At 35.3% G+C, this 19,806-nt stretch overlaps 1 protein-coding gene across 1 annotated transcript in view; it reads left to right on the top strand.

The window, feature by feature from the left end:
• LOC148939809 (neuropeptide CCHamide-1 receptor-like) overlaps positions 1 to 17,489 on the top strand; it is a 45,371-nt gene extending 27,882 nt beyond the window's left edge. Inside the window, exon 2 of the mRNA XM_089105795.1 lies at positions 11,816 to 17,489. Coding sequence (XP_088961921.1) covers positions 12,265 to 13,464 — 1,200 coding nt within the window. The 5' untranslated portion in view covers positions 11,816 to 12,264 and the 3' untranslated portion in view covers positions 13,465 to 17,489. The remainder of the gene's footprint in view (positions 1 to 11,815) is intronic.
• The last annotated feature ends 2,317 nt before the right edge of the window (positions 17,490 to 19,806 follow it).

The raw sequence follows: 19,806 nt of genomic DNA on the forward strand, positions 1-19,806 counted from the left end.
CACCGTACACAATAAAGTGCCAGGGTAAGTCAAAATGACACCTGATTGGTTGAATTCGTTCAGTGGAAACTTGTACAGTCTTATATATCTGTAACCATATAAACCATAAGCCCTATGGTCCACACCGTACACCATAAAGAACCAAGGTCAGTGAAAATGACCTCTGATTGTTTGAATTGGTTAAGTGTGAAAATGCACAACCATATATATCTGTAACCATATAATCCAAAAGCCATATGGTTTACACCGTACACAATAAAGTGCCAGGGTAAGTCAACATGACACCTGATTGGTTGAATTCGTTCAGTGGAAACTTGCACAGTCTTATATATCTGTAACCATATAAACCATAAGCCCTATGGTCCACACCGTACACCATAAAGAACCAAGGTCAGTGAAAATGACCTCTGATTGTTTGAATTGGTTAAGTGTGAAAATGCACAACCATATATATCTGTAACCATATAATCCAAAAGCCATATGGTTTACATTGTACACAATAAAGTGCCAGGGTAAGTCAAAATGATACCTGATTGGTTGAATTCGTTCAGTGGAAACTTGCACAGTCTTATATATCTGTAACCATATAAACCATAAGCCCTATGGTCCACACCGTACACCATAACGAACCAAGGTCAGTGAAAGGGACCTCTGATTGTTTGAATTGGTTAAGTGTGAACATGCACAACCATATATATCTGTAACCATATAATCCAAAAGCCATATGGTTTACACCGTACACAATAAAGTGCCAGGGTAAGTCAAAATGACACCTGATTGGTTGAATTCGTTCAGTGGAAACTTGTACAGTCTTATATATCTGTAACCATATAAACCATAAGCCCTATGGTCCAAACCTTACACCATAAAGAACCAAGGTCAGTGAAAATGACCTCTGATTGTTTGAATTGGTTAAGTGTGAAAATGCACAACCATATATATCTGTAACCATATAATCCAAAAGCCATATGGTTTACACCGTACACAATAAAGTGCCGGGGTAAGTCAAAATGACACCTGATTGGTTGAATTCGTTCAGTGGAAACCTGCACAGTCTTATATATCTGTAACCATATAAACCATAAGCCCTATGGTCCACACCGTACACCATAACGAACCAAGGTCAGTAAAAATGACCTCTGATTGTTTGAATTGGTTAAGTGTGAACATGCACAACCATATATATCTGTAACCATATAATCCAAAAGCCATATGGTTTACACCGTACACAATAAAGTGCCAGGGTAAGTCAAAATGACACCTGATTGGTTGAATTCGTTCAGTGGAAACTTGCACAGTCTTATATATCTGTAACCATATAAACCATAACCCCTATGGTCCACACCCTACACCATAAAGAACCAAGGTCAGTGAAAATGACCTCTGATTGTTTGAATTGGTTAAGTGTGAACATACACAACCATATACATCTGTAACCATATAAGCCATAAACCATATGACTTACACCATACACCATAAATTACCAAAGCCATTAAAAATTAAATTTGATTGTTTGAACGGTTTGAGTTGAAACTTGCACAACCATATATAACTGTAACCATATAAACCATATATGGTTTACACCGCACACCATAAAGTACCAAGGTGAAATACTGTACACCAAAATGAAATATGATTGTTTCAATATATTAACTGGAAATTTGCAGAACCATACAAATCTGTAAGACAAATCATAACCCATATGGTTTACACCGTACAACATTAAGTACTAAGGTCAGTGAAAATGAAATCTGATTGCTTTTGGTTAGTAGAAACTTGCACAAACATCAATATTTTTATAAATCCGAAATAAATTTTTAACAAAAATAACTCCATATGCTGTTTTTCATACTAGCGGGTGCCAAATAAGAAACAAAAATAACAGGAAGGGTGAAAAATCAACAAAATATATGGCATCAAACAGCTTAAAAAAAGCTTTTATCTTGAAGGCGAAGTTATTTTTGGGAATTAACAGATTGTTAATGTTAGAATTTTTACGGATGAAAAGTATTTCCAAACTTAATTAATAATTTTATCTTATTCATTTTCACGGCTCAACATGGCAACGCTGAGAAAAACGTGATGATACCATAAAGTCTTCATAATTTCAAATTAGCTCCTTAAGGCCTTATACAGTGGAAGGGTTAGGGGGTTTGACCCTCCCCCAAAATTTTTGTTCGACTTGTAAAAGCGCAATAAAAGTACATTTTCTTATGTTTTTGAATATTTTGTATCCCTCCCCCCCCCCCATTTTTCTATCTGGCATTGCTAAATTAAATCTCTCTCATAACCAGAGCTTTCCCATGAAAGGTAGAAAAGCAAACTAGAAAAATAATTAAATAGCTTACATTAAAAGTTTTTTCTAAGCTCTTTGATTTTCTAAGCTCTTGATTTTCTAAGCCAGTTGATTTTCTAAGCTCTTGATGAAAATTGACTTGGAAGGAAAACAAAATTAGTGATAATGGAAGGAAAAAGTGATAATGGAAGGAAAATAAATAATTTTATTCAACAAATAAAATTATTTTGGTTGTCTCGAATGCATTATTCGTAAGAAAAATTTCAAGGACTTAATGGAAATGAATTTGTAGAAGTTAGATCAGCATGGATATTTTTCCATAGTTGATTTTTAATTGATTTTTCGGTAAAAATTTATTTTATTTTTTAGGTTTTTGCTTTTTAATACTGTAATCACAAAAGAAAAACTTTTTGCATTTTTGTTTTCAGTAAAGTGCAGACAACGCTGTAGCCTTTTGGGGATTTAAAGGGTTGCAATCGTCTGGGGGGGGATTTGGTCCAAGTACCCTATCTAGTACCTTTGAATCAAAAAGAAAATGATTGTATGATTTTGCTTTCAACGCGGCAGAGAATATCAACCACTTGTAAGATATGTGCTTAGCGTGTTTTGCCTTCAATGTCTGTGTCTCTACCTGCATCTGATTTGTAATCAGGTACATCAGCAACATCCATAAACAACCTTGTATTTATTACAATTTGATTTGGGACAGTCATGCTCAGAACTAAGATTTAATGATTAACATTTAAGTATCTCCAGAGGTGGTTTTAGGAGAGGGCTAGAGGGGGCGCTTCCCGGGGTGCAGAAATTTTAGGGGCGCAAAATTTCAAACAAATAATGTAACGGTTATAATCACTTTGTAATTAAAAAAAATTAATAAAGTAGTAGAGGGTGCAGAAAATAAAGGAAAATAATTTTCAAGTTATCAATTAATTAACACAAAAAAACAAAAAGAGAGAAAAGGCTCAAGATGACAACAACAAACGGGACTACGGCCAATAGATCGAAAGGACGAACTTGGATAAAACATTTGGCCTACTTGAGAAAAAACTTACTTTATTTACTTAAAGAGTAATGTTGTTGAAAAACAACATTACATTACTGCACCCAGGGCAAGTACCCCCTCCGTCCCCCTAAAACCACCTCTACTTGCAGCCTTTTGTATAACCGTAATCCGCGTACAAGAGGTCCTTAGGAGAATGTTGTGCAAATTATAGTAGGCTGCGGTGTTGCCAAATGATGAATAAAAGTAAAAACTATCATAAGCAATGTAAAACTATAACAATAGTTACATCAAAACTAACAGTTACTCAGTAAAACCAAAAGTATGGTGCTTTTTATTGCTGATGAAGCCGTCTTGACCCAGATCCTGTTGCAACCATGAGTATTATAACCAAAATTGATCGACCATCATCGCTGCAGCGGTAACTGCAACCTAATAAAGAGTGAACCACAGCCCATAGTAAACAAAACTTAAAAATCGCGTTTAGAAAAAGCTACCTCGTGAAAAAATTGCTATCTGACACTGATTCAAGAATGGTGACAATTATTTCGGTTCGTCTTAAAATAAACGTTTACTGCGAAAAGAAATTTATGGTGATTTAAAAAAAGCTTAAAACCCTGAAAAATGGCGTCAGATCAAAACGAAAAGTGCACCGTTGGAATCAGCATGGTAAAAAAACCTTGTAGGGGGAAATTACAGTCCCCCTCCTTGAACAACAAAGAAAATCGCCTTTTTTGCATCGGTAGTACTGATCTGTCTCCCGTTTTTTTTTTCTTTTTTTTTGTACTAGCGGGGCTAGGGGGTGGCCAGAGCATCATAGAGAGATGTGTAATAGCTCATTTGAAAGGAAATTAAATTTGTAAGTGCCCTTTTTAAGGAACCAAAAAGATTGGAGGGCAACTAGTTGCTCTCCAATTTTTGCTCTTCCAATTACTAGTTTCCCTCCAATTTTTTGGTCACTTAAAAAGGGCACTATAAACTTTTAAGTTCCGTTCGAATGAGCCCTCTCGCAACATTCTAGGACCACTGGGTCGATATCATCATTCCTGGGAGAAAGAAAAAAACAAATAAACACGCATCCGTGATCTTTCTTCTGGCAAAAAATACAAAATTTCACATTTTTGCAGATAGGAGCTTGAAACCTCTATATTAAGGTTCTCTGATACACTGAATCTGATGTTGTGATTTTCATTAAGATTCTGTGACTTTTAGGGGGTGTTTCTGCTTTTTTTTCGAAAATAAGGCAAATTTTTTCAGGCTCGTAACTTTTGATGGGTAGGACTAAACTTGATAAAACTTAAATATCTAAAATTAGCATAAAAATCCAATTCTTTTGATGTTTCTATTGATATCAAATTTCCGTTTCTTATAGTTTCGGTTACTATTGAGCCGGGTCGCCTCTTGCTTACAGTTCGTTACCCCGAACTGTTTGAAAAGCTTGAAAGTATAAAACGCTATCATCATTTTAATAAAGATGGTCCAAAACCCTTCATTGGAGGTTTGCAAGAACATCTACCGTATGTTCCTCCTCCAAGCCCCCTTAATAAGTTACGCAATTAAGCTACAAAACAAATCCATCAAATCATATTATTAGAGGTGTGGTTCGGTTAGTACAGTGTTGGACTTCTAATAAGAATGTCATTGGTTCGATCCCTAACTGTCTTTTTTCAACCACGGGTTTGTCCCCTTCTATATGATCATTTTCAAGTAATTTCACTGTTTTTATAAATATGATGCACTCATTTTTTAAAGCGTGTCCTGGGAAGGTATTTTATCAAGCATTTTGATTCAAAAGGGAATAGACGTCATCCAGTTCATGGTTTCCAATGACATTCTTAGTAGATCACTAAATTCATACCCCAACGTATGGCGTAATTTTGTTAAAATCCTGTGTAGGGGAGGGGGGGTAAAATCTGGAGCCAACCTCCCAAATCAACTGAAAATGACAAAGAAAACTTCAAAACGAGCTATATAGTAATAAAAAAGGTAAAGATGTACTAAAGAAAGCTGACCTGTTTCAGTTGGTGCTTGAATTATGCGGGCTTATCTTAGTTTTGACAACATTTTTGGAGAAGCTAAATTTCACCTGGGGGGAGACTGGGTTCTGGGGGAAAACTCTGGTCTGGGAGAGGCATTTGCTCCCTCTGTCCCATAGGAAATTACGCTCCTGACCGCAACCCCTTGCCACTTAGTGGTTGGAGAAGTATAAGCATGTGGTTCTGGAACCTCTCAAAGTTGTATATTAAAAGAAGGATTACTTATTGTTATGCTTACTTATTCAAATTAATTACTTGAGGGTTCTGCTATAATATTCTCTCTATACGCGAGATTGTGCATCCAAAGAGGAAAAATAAAAACGAAAACAGTTTTGAAGGAGAATTTTTGAAGGTAATTTTTCCCAAAATTTTAGAACTTAGTTTATAATACCATTTATCATACCTATATAAGATATCTGCTTTTTTGAAATTTCGGTTTATTTGTAAGTAATGAATGGCTTTTCTATTTACGGATAGGTCAGATAACTCCCTGAGCCTGAAGGCACATTTCTGTTGAGCTAGCAAAATTTCCCACAAGCATATCAATATGTAAACCTGTCCGCTTATTTAACCTTGTGTCGAAGCTACTCCCCTAGAGCTACTTTCTTACGTGCTACTAAATTAATTTTTTTCAAACAAAGAATTAAAGGTCTATTTCTTCTTGAAAAAAAACTAAACAAAAAGAAACGACACAATATTTCCCCCTAGATTGGAGGTGATTAGAAACTATATAAGAAAATAAGTTTCGAACTGAAACTACGGAGCAACATTAAAACTTAAAACGCAGAAGTTATTTTGTAAAACAAAAAAGATTATGGCAGTGTTGTTTCTAAACTAATTTTTAGTCAAAAACGAGCAGAGATTAATTAAAAAAAAAATTAAAAAAACTTCACAGCTTATCTAACATATATCAATAAAACTAGTGCAAATAAATCAACTGTTGATATTTCCCTATGTTTGTAGGATTACAGAAAACTAGCGCTTTGCTGAAAACACAAAACAATGAAACAGTTTTGGTACGGTAAAAATAAACTTTTAAGGGCACTTTTAACAGTATAAAAGTAAAGTATTTTTAGATTCTTGCTTTATTTATTTATTCTTTTCGTTTAATTTGGCATTACTTCTGCACAATAAGCTCAGTTTCATGATTTATTATCATTTTGGATCTGAAAAAGACATTTCATGATTATTTTGTAGACAAGTTTGAAGTGAAGGAATCTTATTAGTATTAAGACTACAGACTCGCTCTAAAATTTGTATCACAGCTTGAAATTTTTCGTTATATAGAGGGAAATAACTGGATCTCCAGAGTCCATATTATGGTTGATATTAGACCCCGGCGCCACGCCGATAAGGGAAGGACGGAGGTGGTAGGGCCAAAAATAGCAGCGGCGGTGCACCGCCAGCGCCTCGCTGATGATTTTTTGGCGACACCGCCGGTGAGATGTCGGTGGCGCGCCGCCGGCGCGATCAATGTTGACTGCATACATAAATGTTTTCATCAGTCTTTCTCAAATCCCAGCTTGAATTTACAACGGATTTGGGCCTATTCATGGGTTAAAACTTCGCAAGTCGCTGGCTCGACGCTGTTCTTCTTCGTTATTCATCAAGAGAAGTAGAAATCTGGTAGAAACGAAATGGCTGTGGCGTTTCAGAACCCTTGCATAATAGTTGAAATAATCGATAATAGATTCGCCGTGGAATTCAATAAGATCCAAGGAATCTAATTGAAAGGGAGCACACACAAAAGCCAAATTAGGCCAGTAGTCTATGAAAAGTCCAAAAATACCCAAGACAATGAACAAGTCCCAATGGGGAGACCTGGGTCTATCAAAATATTTCTATGGTTTCCCAGGAGATTTGATATCATTTTCTTCCGCCTCTGCATTAAATGGAAAAAATAATTAGCTTTTTGGCATCCCTGCTTTCAATTAAAAAATTGAGGTATTATCATTTAAAAAATGATAGCCCCCTATCCCCCCTATAGGTAATAACATACATTTTTTTTTATAAATCATAGTTTCGGGGTCACTTCCGTTTCAGTCTTCAGTTCCCCAACATTCTATATAGTCTATAGCTAAATTTTTAACTAAACAGGAGGTTTTTTTATTTTATTTTTTTTTTGGGGGGGGGGGTAAGAAATTTCAGAAAAAAGATTGTATGTTCTTTAATCTATAAGGCGTTGATTAATTGTGTAATAAACATTAAGAAAATGTATATAAAAATAGAAAAAAAGACAAAATTCTACCAACTTACAATTCAGCTGTCACAACAATCTCTTGACAATCAATTTCAAAATCTAACTGAGCCTTAATAGTGTGTGCGTTCCGTTCAACTTAAACGTAAAATTCTTGAGTACGAATGATGTATGAATCTTATAGCAAATGGGAAACTACATTCGAAATGGTTCAATCTCGTCAAACAGTTCATGGTAACGAACTGTAAGTAAGGAACGACCCGGCTCAAAAGTAACCGAAACTCTAAAAGCGAATACCAATTTTGATACCAATAGATAAATCAAAAGAATTGGATTTTTATGACGATTGCACATATATAAATTTCATCAAGTTTAGTGTTACCCATCAAAAGTGACGATCCTGAGAATATTTGCCTTATTTCCGAAAAAGGGGGAAAACGCCCCCTAAAAGTCTTAGAATCTCAATGAAGATAACACCATCAGATTCATCGTATCAGATAACCCTACTGTAGAGATTTAAAGCTCCTATATGCAAAAATGTGGAATTTTGTATTTTTTTTTTCTGCCAGAACAAAGATCATGGATGCGTGTTTATTTGTTTTTTTTTTCTTCCTAGGGGTGATCGTATCAACCCAGAGGTCCTAAAATACCGCGAGAGAGCTCATTCGAACGAAAATAAAAAGTTCTAGTGTCTTTTTAAGTGACCAAAAACTGGAGGGCACCTAGGCCCCCTCCCATGCTAATTTTTTCCCCATAGGTACTGGATCGAAATTTTGAGATAGCCATTTTGTTCAGCATAGTCGAAAAATCTAATAACTTTGTCCTTAGGTGTAAAATGACCCTCCACAGTCCCCGGGGGATGGGATGGAAGTTACTATTTGTTATTGGGAAGTATACAGCCATTTTATTGTTTTGTAGTATGGGATGTATAGGCTACAGCCATTTTTTGGTGGGGTGGGCTGTGCTTGGGGTGGATTTCTGATGGAAGAATCTCCCTTTGGGACGGAAATTTCTGATGACTGAATATTCTAGGGGAAATGTTACACTGGGGGGGGGGTGGAAGAATTACTATACGAAATTCTTTCTAATTGCCTTACATTCTCTTTGCCAAATTTTTTATATGGAGATGTTCCGGACGAATTATCCGGGGGCTTTTTTTCACGCGTTTAGTTTTCTGGGAAATAATTTTTACGAAAGGGGGCATTTCTGGAGTGATCGAGAAACCGATTAGAGATTAAAGTCTTATTCAAATGAAAATATGCTAATAAGAATTTTTCAGGGTGAATCGTTCACAAGCAATTTTACAGAGAGGGGGGATTCTCTGCGAGGAAGCAACTGTCTGGAAGGAATTTGACACGGGGATGCACTTTGCGTAGGATAAAATTTCCACAGAGAAGTTTTCCGTGAGGGGGAGGTGTATATTTCATAGAGGGTTAGCCAGATTTACCGACACTATTTGAAAAACGAACAGAAATTATGCCATATATGAAGGGTTGCCCCCTCCTCAATACCTTATTCATTACGCTAAAGTTTGACTGTTTACTAGAATTGAAACACATGGGCTGTTTAATTAGAATAGAAAGCTTTTTTAAAAGTGATAACAGCTTTAGTGTAAAGATCAAGGTATTGAGAAGGGGATAAACCCTTCATATCAGGAATAAATCTGCCAAAATAATAAGCAAATTGTGTTTTAATTTTTCATGCACGGTGAGCCAAAATCGAACCTGCATTAGTTGAAAAACATTCAGAAATTAAATAAAAAACAAGTTTTTTTTAACTGAAAGTAAGGAGCAACATTAAAACTTAAAACAAACAGCAATTATTCCGTATATGAAACGGACAATCCGCTCCTCAACGCCTCGTTCTTTACTCTGAAGTTCGACTCTTTTTCACTACTCTACTTTTTAAAACAATACAAAAATTTAGCGTAAAGAGTTAGGGGTTGAGGAGGGGGCAGCCCCTTTCATATGCGGAATAATTGCTGTTCGTTTTAAATTTTAATGTCGGTCCTTACTTTCAGTTAAAAAATCTTGTTTTTTTATTTAATTTCATGAAGACGATACGTTTGTCGACATTTGAAAAACCGTGTATATTGCAATTGTATCTGTCTGGTTTATTATACAAACACAAGAGACGAAAATTAACGAATAAGAGAGTAGTGAAGAATTAGGGTATACAAAGTAATATTTGGCAGGGATAGTCGGTAGTGATATATCTCTTATTTGGCAGGGATAGTCGATAGGGATTGGGTGATTTTCGGGAATTCAGGGAACCAAATTTTTTTCAGGAAATTCCCCGAATATTCGGGGATAGTGGAAGCCCTGCTTGATTTCAAATCTGGAAAATCAAAATGCTTAACCACACGAGAAAAGAAAAGCTCCGACTTTGCGGTGACGCAATAAAGAATTGCCACAAAATTAATTCAAAGTCAACCGAACGCCACCACATCTGCCGATGGCGGCGCATGTGCGGCACGCCAGTGGCGTTGTGACACTTCGACGGCGGTCAACCGGGCCTCTCGTTGGCAGCGTTGGGTCGATGCGCCGGCGTGGCGCCGGGGTCTATTTGATATGTTCTTCATTTCGAGTGATACTAGGTGAGACCAAGATGCTACCTGATAAATCAATCCCTTATTTTTATGCTGTTTAATGACTTTAAACTTATTATTTTTATGCCTAAGTTTTTAAGATAATTTTAATTCTATACTCGAAGTTACTGATATCACAGCTTATGTAGCACTGTGAAAGGTGCTATAGATTAATTTTTTGTTGTGGGGCTACGTATTTACTTTTGACTTCTAAATCAATATGCTTGTTTTTTATACTTGGCTTTTGTGTTTTCAGTAAAGCGCTTGTTTTCTGTAATCCTACAAACAATGAAAAATATCACCAGTTGGTTTATTTGCACTAGTCTTATAGATGTATGCTATATAGACTGTGAAGCAAAAATTTTTGTTCGTTTTAAGTTTCAACTTCGCTCTTTACTTCCCTCAGAAAAACTTCGCTTTTTTAGATTAATCTTTGTAAGGGCTTGTCAGTTCGGCTTTAGATCTTTCAAAATGAAAATAAACTAAGAAAAATATAAAATAATGATTAAAATAATTAAATCGAAATAATTAATAATAATTAATTGATTAAGTGATTAAAAAAATAAATTACAAATGATTAAAAACAAAGAAAAATTCATTTTTTAATATTTAAGGGGGGAGATAAATTTTTCAATAAAAATACAAAAAGAGGAATTTTTCGACAAAAATACCCCCAAACAGTTATAAATATTGGGGGTAAAAATTGGGCGTAAAATACCCCCAAAAACCTAGCAGGGCATAGCCCCCTATCCGTCTATTGAAGAGATTGATTTTAAACCCCCGCTCTTGTCCGATCAACTCAAAATTTTATGCTTAGTTTGATTACTCAATAATGCATTTTTGTATGTAAAAAAAATATTTAGCTTCTGAAACAATTACATGGATTTTTATTGAGCAATTTTGAATATTAATATCTTTGAAATTAAATAAATTTTGAAATATCAAAGACCCAGATTAACAGAAAGTTCCAAGTTGATTTCGAAATTTCAATACGAGCTTAATGAAATAAGCTCATACCCTGTTAAGATAATTATTGAAAAAAAAAACACTAAATCTGTGGGTTTAAGTTATCTACACCTACAAAGTAAAGCAACACTTCATTAAGCTATTGTGTACCCTATGTATTTAGCTAATTGTTTGTTAATTTTTAGCCAATTTTTATTTTTTTTAACTTAGCAGCTGCTACAATAAAAACTGTGTATTTGCATACAGTTATCTATTTCATAAAAAACTGGATTCCTGATTTTCTAAACTTTTTAAGACACGTATGGTTGTGTAAGATTTCATTTAACCAATCCGAGCCATAATTTTTCATTTTTAATGTCCTTGGTACTTTGACCTTTTTTGTGTTATAACCTTAGGAAGTGCAATCGAAAAACTTAATTTGTGCAGTTATAGTTCTATAAACGCGCTATAGGCAAGTGTCATAAGAATACTTAATGAATTGTAAAATAAGCTATGTAAACTATCAAACTTGCACTTCCTGGCTGAAGGGCCATGAAACGGAGATCAACACCGTCGGGACGGGCACCGTATTCTCTACTTTTTTTTCCTTTTTACCTTGTATCAGTGATGCTTATATTGCGGCCATGATGCAAAAATTCGCTATGAACTTGAAGTAATGGACCTTCCAAGTTGAACCTGCGGTGTTTTGTTTATCATTAATAATTTGAACTATTTCCAAGGTTTTTATTTCTAGGTATTATTGCTTTACACAAAGACTTGGTGTTTATACTCATGGGGATTGTTCTTGAGCTATATCCAGAAGACTAAACGGATTTCTTCAGACTCCAGTGACGTCCGTAGGAGTCTAATAGAAGGCAAGTGATGCCTTGGAAGCTCCAAGGATAAATGATACTATAGAACCATGTACAGAAAATTAAAATATAACGGAAATACTCTCACAAAGTTCCAGATTGTACCAGAGGATTTAATGATGTTGAGATTTTTCAAAAATATTTGCACAGAATGCTGAAAGTGTGGCATGACGTCGCTAAAAGCATACCAACGGTTAATATCTACCGGTTCAAGTGTTATTACTAAGAATATTGCCGATTTGATAATATAGGTGTTTATCATTTTATATACTGAAAAAAGATATTTAAAAAATTGAGGAAATGCAATTTAAATTCTGAATATTTTCTGGAAATGGATGATAACTATGATGTGCCTCTGATAGTGGAGGAAACTGATCTAGAATTTTACGCCTATGCTATCAGGCCTGAGACATATTTCGTGCCAATAATTTTTTCCTTCATATTCATCACTGGAATTATTGGGAACGGTTCTTTGATAATAATATATTGTCGGCATAGAGCAATGAGAACTGTTCCAAACACATTTGTGTTAAGCTTATCAATTGGTGATTTACTTGTGATTCTCATAACCGTCCCGTTTACTGCATGGATTTACACATTTGAATCATGGCACTTTGGTGAAATAATTTGTATATTTAGCGAATTTGTGAAAGATGTCTCTACTGGCGTTTCTGTTTTTAAAATTGCTGTATTAAGTGCCGAAAGGTATTGGGCTATTATCAACCCCCTAGGAAAATATTTGCATAAAGGGAGTAGGGTGACAATAATAACAGTAATTAGCATATGGCTCACCTCCTCTTTGATAGCTGTGCCAACTGCCATTAATACAAGGGTTGAGACAGTAAGAGCTAATGTGATCTATCGGGACAATGGCAAGGTCTATAATAAAACAAAAGACACTGATTTTTGTTCTCCATACCCATTGGCATGGCTCTCAACGGGGTATCACCATGGTATAATTATTGGTAGATTTGTTATCTATTATGCGCTACCATTAGTTATAATCAGCTATTATTATATAAGAATGGCTTTACATTTAATGAGGCAGGCTAGTGGAGTTATGAGTGGAGCTAGTGGAGATATGACGAGACATGGAAATACTTTAATAGTGCGGAAGAAAGTCGCTAAAATGGTTTTGATTTTTGTTTTTGTGTTTTTTCTCTGCTTTACCCCTCATTATGTATTTACCTTTTGGTTTTGGTTCCACACCCATACTGTTGACAGTTTTACTCCCTTTTGGAATTACTTTCGTATTGTTTCTTTTTGTTTAGTCTACGCAAATTCCTGTGCCAACCCGTTAGCACTTTTGTTATTTAGTCAAACTTATCGAAAGTGTTTTTTTGACTATGTTGTACAATACTTCTTATGTCGAAAAACAGATGTGCGGAGAGAATGGCCACAAATTGAACGAGGGACAAGTTTGAGAACGTCAAAGTCGGAGCTATTGACGTTTTACAGACAACGTAGGGAAACGGCTTCTCTTATTAGAAAGAATACGGTGGCTTCTTCAGTTGCACAGTCTTCGATCTAGGAATCCTCGATCTCTCTCCATAATTGGTCAAAAGGCAGCATTGTGAAAAAAATGAGGGGATAATGGCCAGTTATTGAATGAGGTGTGAGTTTCAGAATGTTAAAATTGGACCTGTTGACATTTTACAGATCCCTTCCCCACCGAAACTGGTCAATAGCTGGTAATAAGGGGATGTAAGGAGGACTGACCAGTAATTGAACGTGGATCAAACTAAAGAACGTCAAAGTCGGAGCTATTGACATTTTACAGATCCCTTCCCCACCAAAATTGGTCAAAAGCTGGTAATAAGGGGATATAAGGGGGCTGGCCAGTAATTGAACGTTGTTCGAGTTAAAGAACATCAAAGTCGAAGCTATTGACATTTTACATATCGCTTCTCCACCTAAATTGTTCAAAAGCTGGTAATAAGGGGATATAAGGGGACTGGCCAGTAATTGAACGCGGGTCTTCAAAGTCGGAGCTATTGACATTTTACAGATCCCTTCCCCATCAAAATTGCTCAAAAGCTATTAATAAGGGGATATAGGGGGGACTGGCCAGTAATTGAACGTGGGTTGAGTTTAAGAACGTCAAAATCGAAGTTGCTTACTATTCACCGACAGCGTAAGGAAACGGCTTCTCTTATTCGAAAAACTCCTCCCTCCCTCTCCAAAATTGTTCAAAAGGTGGGAGTAAGGCAAAAAGAGGTAGGAATAGCGACTAATTTAATTTGGAATGAATCAAGCTTGGAGTTGTTGACTATTTACAAACAACCTAAGGAAACGGAGGGGTGCTACCATTTCTACAAACCGTCACAAGCACTAAACGTCATAGCATCCAACCGTCAGAAATACTAACCGTCATAACATCGACAAACAATTTATAAGTTTATATAATAGTAATTAGTATATAATAATTTAGAAACAAATTTTGGCTATATATTTGCACAATAGGGGGGTGGGGGTAAAGCATAGGATATAAATACGTAACTTAACCTAACCTAGGTAGCTTTCCCCCCTAAACCCCGAAAAACTAAAGTTTTAAAATTTTAGATGTTATGACGGTTAGTGGTTCTGACTGATTTGTTTGTCGACCTTATTTGTCGATGTCCTGACGTAAGTGCTCCTGACGGTTAGATGTTATGACACCTTCCCGGAAACGGATACTCTTATTAGATAAAATCTGGTGGCCTCTTCAGATGTATAAACTTCGACCTTTTATTTCTCCCTCCCTCTCAAAATTTCTTTTAAAGCACGAAAAAGGGGTAAAAAGAGCGAATAGCCACTAATTGAAGTCTGCCGAGCTTAAGAACGTTAAAATCAGGCATGTTAAAATTTTACAGACAAACTTATCGAAAGTCAAGATTGGAGCTATTGACATTTTATTAACAACATAGGGTAACGGCTTTTCTTATTTAAAAAAAAAACATGGTGGCTTCTTCAAGTGTACATTATTTGATCTAAAATTCCTCCACCCTTCTCCAAAATGACCAAAGGCGGGATTTAGCAGAAATAAGGGGATAATGGCCCTTAACTAAATGAGGTAGAAGCTTGAGAACCTTAAATTCAGGGATACTGAAGTTAAAGTATAAAAACGACTTGTCGTATTAGGATTAGCCTGGCGGCTTCTTCATCTGTACAATCTTCGATCTGGAATTCCATCGCCCTCTCAAAATTCTCTTCGATCTGGAATTTCCCCTCCCCTCCCTTTTTATTTGTGTCTGGAGACACAAATAAAGGGAGAATGCCCACTAATTCAACGTGGGTCACTAATTAAGAATGTTAAAATTGGAGGTGCTAAAGTTTCACAGACGACATGGGGAAACAACTTCACTCATTAGAAAGAAATATGGTGACTTATTCAGATTTAAAACCTTTGATCTAGAATTCCTCCCTCCTTCTAATTCCTCCCTCCTTCTAAAAAAAAAGTCTGAAGGCGCAATTAAGGAGAGAATCGGACTTGGGCCGAGCTTAAAAATGTCAAAATGGGAGTTGTTGACGTATTGCAGTAACATAGTATAATGGCGTCTGTTACAAGAAAATACATAGCGCTTTCTTTAATTGTGGGATCTTATATCTAGAATTTTCCTTTTCTTCTCCAAGATTGGTCGTAAGAAAGAAAAAAGCTGAAAAATTAAATCTTACCTGATTGGCTCTTCTGTGTGAGATTCCAAACCAGTCAAAAGAACAAACAATTCGAATCACGAGATTTTGCTACGACTATTCTCTCTTGTTTTTTGTGCCTATATACTTTGTATAATTCGCAGGCTTTGATACTCATTCTAAAATTTAGGCTTCCAAAGAAAAACTTGCTTTGTGCATAATCCCCCCCCTTTTATGACTCATTCAGAGTTATGTCTATGAAATGAATGCTGTCTTTCAAATTACGTACTTTTGTTACGTTAAGCACGTTAATTTAAGTACGTTGTATACGAGTTAGAAAAGTAAAATGAGCTTCTAATGAACCGTAATTTTGAATGCGTTGATGCATGTCAAAATGTGTCATTTATAATAAAATTCACCTAGTTTAGTTTTATTTACTATCGCAGGTTTTGACACTCTTATGTCAATCTTAGGATCTAGACATCCTAAGACACCAAGTCTTTTGTAAATGATTCCCCCCCCCTTTCATGACTCGTATCTAGTTATGCCTGTGAAATGAATGCTGTCTTTCAAATTAGGTACTTTTGTTACGTTAAGCACGGTAGTTTAAGTACGTTGTATACGAATTAGAAAGGTAAAATGATCTTCTAATGTGCCGTAAGTTTGAATGTGCCGATAATGTAATAGTTATATTTAAATTGTTTTAAATTTATGATTATGTCATTTATATTAAAACTGCATCAATTATAATCAAATTCACCTAGTTTAGTCTAATTTAACATCGCAGATTTTGATACTCATTCTAAAATCTAGGCATTCCAAGAAAAAAAATTCTTTAGCTTATGATTGCCCCCCCCCCCCCTTCATGATCAATATCTAGCTATGCCTATGAAATGAATACTGCCTTTCAAATTAAGTACTTTACTTACGTCAAGCGAAAAGAAATTAATTTAAGCACGTTGCATACGAATTAAAAAAGTAAAATGATCTTCTATCATTAAATGTCTTCTGTAGGTATTGGTTCGCGGTTCCCACGAGGTTTATTTTTTTTTTATAAAATTGTATTTTTTTTTCTTTTTTTTCTAATATATATATAGTAAGTGAGGAAAGTATTGAGTCCTGCCACAAACAATCATGTATAGATTTTCACGTGGTAGGTCTGTTTGATATGATTTTTTGTGAATATTAATAAAATTCGTGTAGTTTAGTTTTATTTACTATCGTAGGTTTTGATAGTCTTTCTAAAATTTAGGCATCCTAAGAAACGAACTCTTTAGTAAGTGAATGCCCCCCACCCCTTTCATGACTTATATCTATTTATGCCTATTGACTGAATCCCGTCTTTCAAATTAAGTAATTTAATTACGTCAAGCACGTCAATTTGAATTAATTTACGTATGCTTTATGCCAATTAGAAATTTAAAATGAGCTTCTAATGTGCCGTAGGTTTGAATGTGCCGATCATTTGAATATGTTTAAATTATTTTTAATTTATGATTATGTAATTCATATTAAAACTTTGTCAATTATAATAAAATTCACCTAATTTAATTTACTATCTAGAGTCTACTCAGCATACAAAATACTGACAATGCAATACATTTGGTTGCAATAATTCAAAAAGCGTCACATTACAAAAAGTCCACTTAAATTCCTCCTCCAAGGTGGAATTCAACTTAATTTCCCAATATATTAAGAAGTTTCTTCATTGTCAAACCAGCTGAAAGTGTTTCAGCTGGAGTGCAAACGAAACTAATTTGTTCAATTTTGACAACGCTTTTGTTCCGCAGAAATTCAAACACCAACAATTTATTGATTCCCAAGAACAACTACACCGTCAAAGGAAAGCTATAACTTCCTTTGCTGTTTGATACCATATGTTTTTACCCTTTTTATTGACTGTTTACCCACGTTCGTTTTTTTTAAATTGGCGTTCGTTTTTTTTAAATTGGCGCACAACAAAATTGGCGCAAATTTTAAATTGGCGCAAAACGTTTTTTTTTAAATTGGCGTTCATTTTTTTTAAATTGGCGCAAAACAAAAATTGGTGCAAATTTTAAATTGGCGCCAAACGGTTTTTTTTAATTGGGGTTCGTTTTTTTTAAATTGGCGCAAAACTTTTTTTTAAATTGTCGTTCGTTTTTTAAATTGGCGCAAAACAAAAATTGGCGCAAATTTTAAATTGGCGCAAAAAGTTTTTTTTAAATTGGCGTTCGTTTTTTTTTAAATTGGCGCAAAAAAAAATCGGCGCAAATTTTAAATTGGCGCAAAACGTTTTTTTTAAATTGGTGTTCGTTTTTTTTTAATTGGCGCAAAACAAAAATTGGCGCAAATTTTTAATTGGCGCAAAACGTTTTTTTTTAAATTGGCGTTCGTTTTTTTTAAATTGGCGCAAAACAAAACTACATATCTGCTTATGGAAGTCTTTTTTTTATTAAAAATTGAAATCCTGAATTTTTCAAATTTTATATAGATATACAGGATTGTACAAGTTTCCATTTAACCAGTTCAAAAAATTATATTTTATTTTCACGTTGCCTGGTACAGTTAGCGTTTCCCCTTTATGTAGAACTATGCTTCTTTGGTCTTCTTATGCAAATAATTTCTTATTCATGAATATGACATTATTGAAACTTAAATATATTGAATCTAGTTCAAAAAACAAATTCTTTTAATTCATATATTCATGTTAAATTCTTTTTTTAAGGATTTTTGTTTTTATCTCCTAGAATTACTTGTTCCTTACCTGTTCAGATCAGATTTTTTCAGGTCCGGTACTTATATGATATATCGACCACAGCAAGTACCCATGCTAAGAAAACAATTCTTACTTCATAATATGCAGAATAATCATAGTTAGCAAATTTTGCATACAGCTTTACACTATACTTTACTCCTCCCCTCCCTAATGTGCAAATATATAGCCCAAATTACAAGGTTGAATCCAGGGGGGTTTACCCGGTTTGAACCCCCCCCCCCCGAAAATTTTGACCGAGTCGAAAATAAGTCAAAAATTAGTAAAACCTAGGTAAAAATCAGTAAAATTAGTCGAAAACTGAGTCAAAGATTAGTAACCCCCCCCCCCCGAAAAAAAATCCTGGATCCGCCCTTGTCATATTATACATTTTCAATACATTTGTTTTTCCAGTTTTCCTTGAGTCACAGTTGATTCAGTTTACAGGTACACGGGTTGAAACAACCGAGACGCATAGATATAACCTGGGCTATATATATTTGCACATCAGGGGGGTTGGGGTAAAGTTCAGCGAGGCTGCATGCAAAATGCGTTAACTATGATTATTCTGCATATTATGAAGTAAGACATGTTTTCTTAACATGGATACTTGTAGGATATTTGTGGGATACTTTTGGTCGATCTTGACCACACATTTAAAGCTTGAATCTAATGACTGGAAAACCTAGGTGTAGGGAGGCTCACAACACCTCCATTGCAGGTGTCGGGAGGCTCACATCATCGTAATAGAGGCCTTGTATAGAGTATATTGGAATGTAATTAGAATTACATTGAATCAGACAAAGAAGCAAGTACTTTTGATGAGCTGTCAGATTTAATGTATGCGTAAGAGTACCTCAGATCCTTCTGAAAAGTTAACTGACAAGAAAACGCAAAGAAAAAAAAATGTATTCTATTGCTTCTTCTAATGAAAAGACTATGAGTACAAAATGGCCATATAATAGTCATTTGTTTACTTGTACATAGGACAGAAAGGTAGAAAGGTCCCGTCTTCTTCAGAAATTAATCCCACCCCCCAATCTCCTATACACCTTATTTAATGGGGTACTATTATGACAATTGCGAGCCTTTTAGGGGTCTCTCCCTTTCTCAGTAATTATGAAACTCTTCTTTTGTCAGTATACTAGTGTTGATTTAGTAAAGAGCGATGCATCTCCCATGGGGTGCTACCATTTCGAACAAACGTCATAACATCCGACCGTCAGGACATCCACAAAAATTTACAAGTTTATATAATAGTAATAAGTATATAATAGTTTAGAAACAAATTTCGGCTATATATTTGCACATCAGGGGGGTGGGGGTAACACATAGCATATATCAAATACGTAAACTAACCTGACCTATGTACCTTTCCCCCCTAAACCCCCAAAAACTTAAGTTTAAAATTTTTGGATGTTGTGACGGTGGGTGGTTCTGACGGATTTTCCCTCCAATCAGCCCTCCCATACCTTTTTCCCGTGGATGCCACTGTAACTTTTCATGGTATCAGATTAAAACTCACAG

The sequence above is a fragment of the Artemia sp. Qi Xiang Cuo genome, chromosome 20 (genome assembly GCF_049724085.1).
Source record: "Artemia sp. Qi Xiang Cuo chromosome 20, ASM4972408v1, whole genome shotgun sequence".
Classification (NCBI taxonomy): domain Eukaryota; kingdom Metazoa; phylum Arthropoda; class Branchiopoda; order Anostraca; family Artemiidae; genus Artemia; species Artemia sp. Qi Xiang Cuo.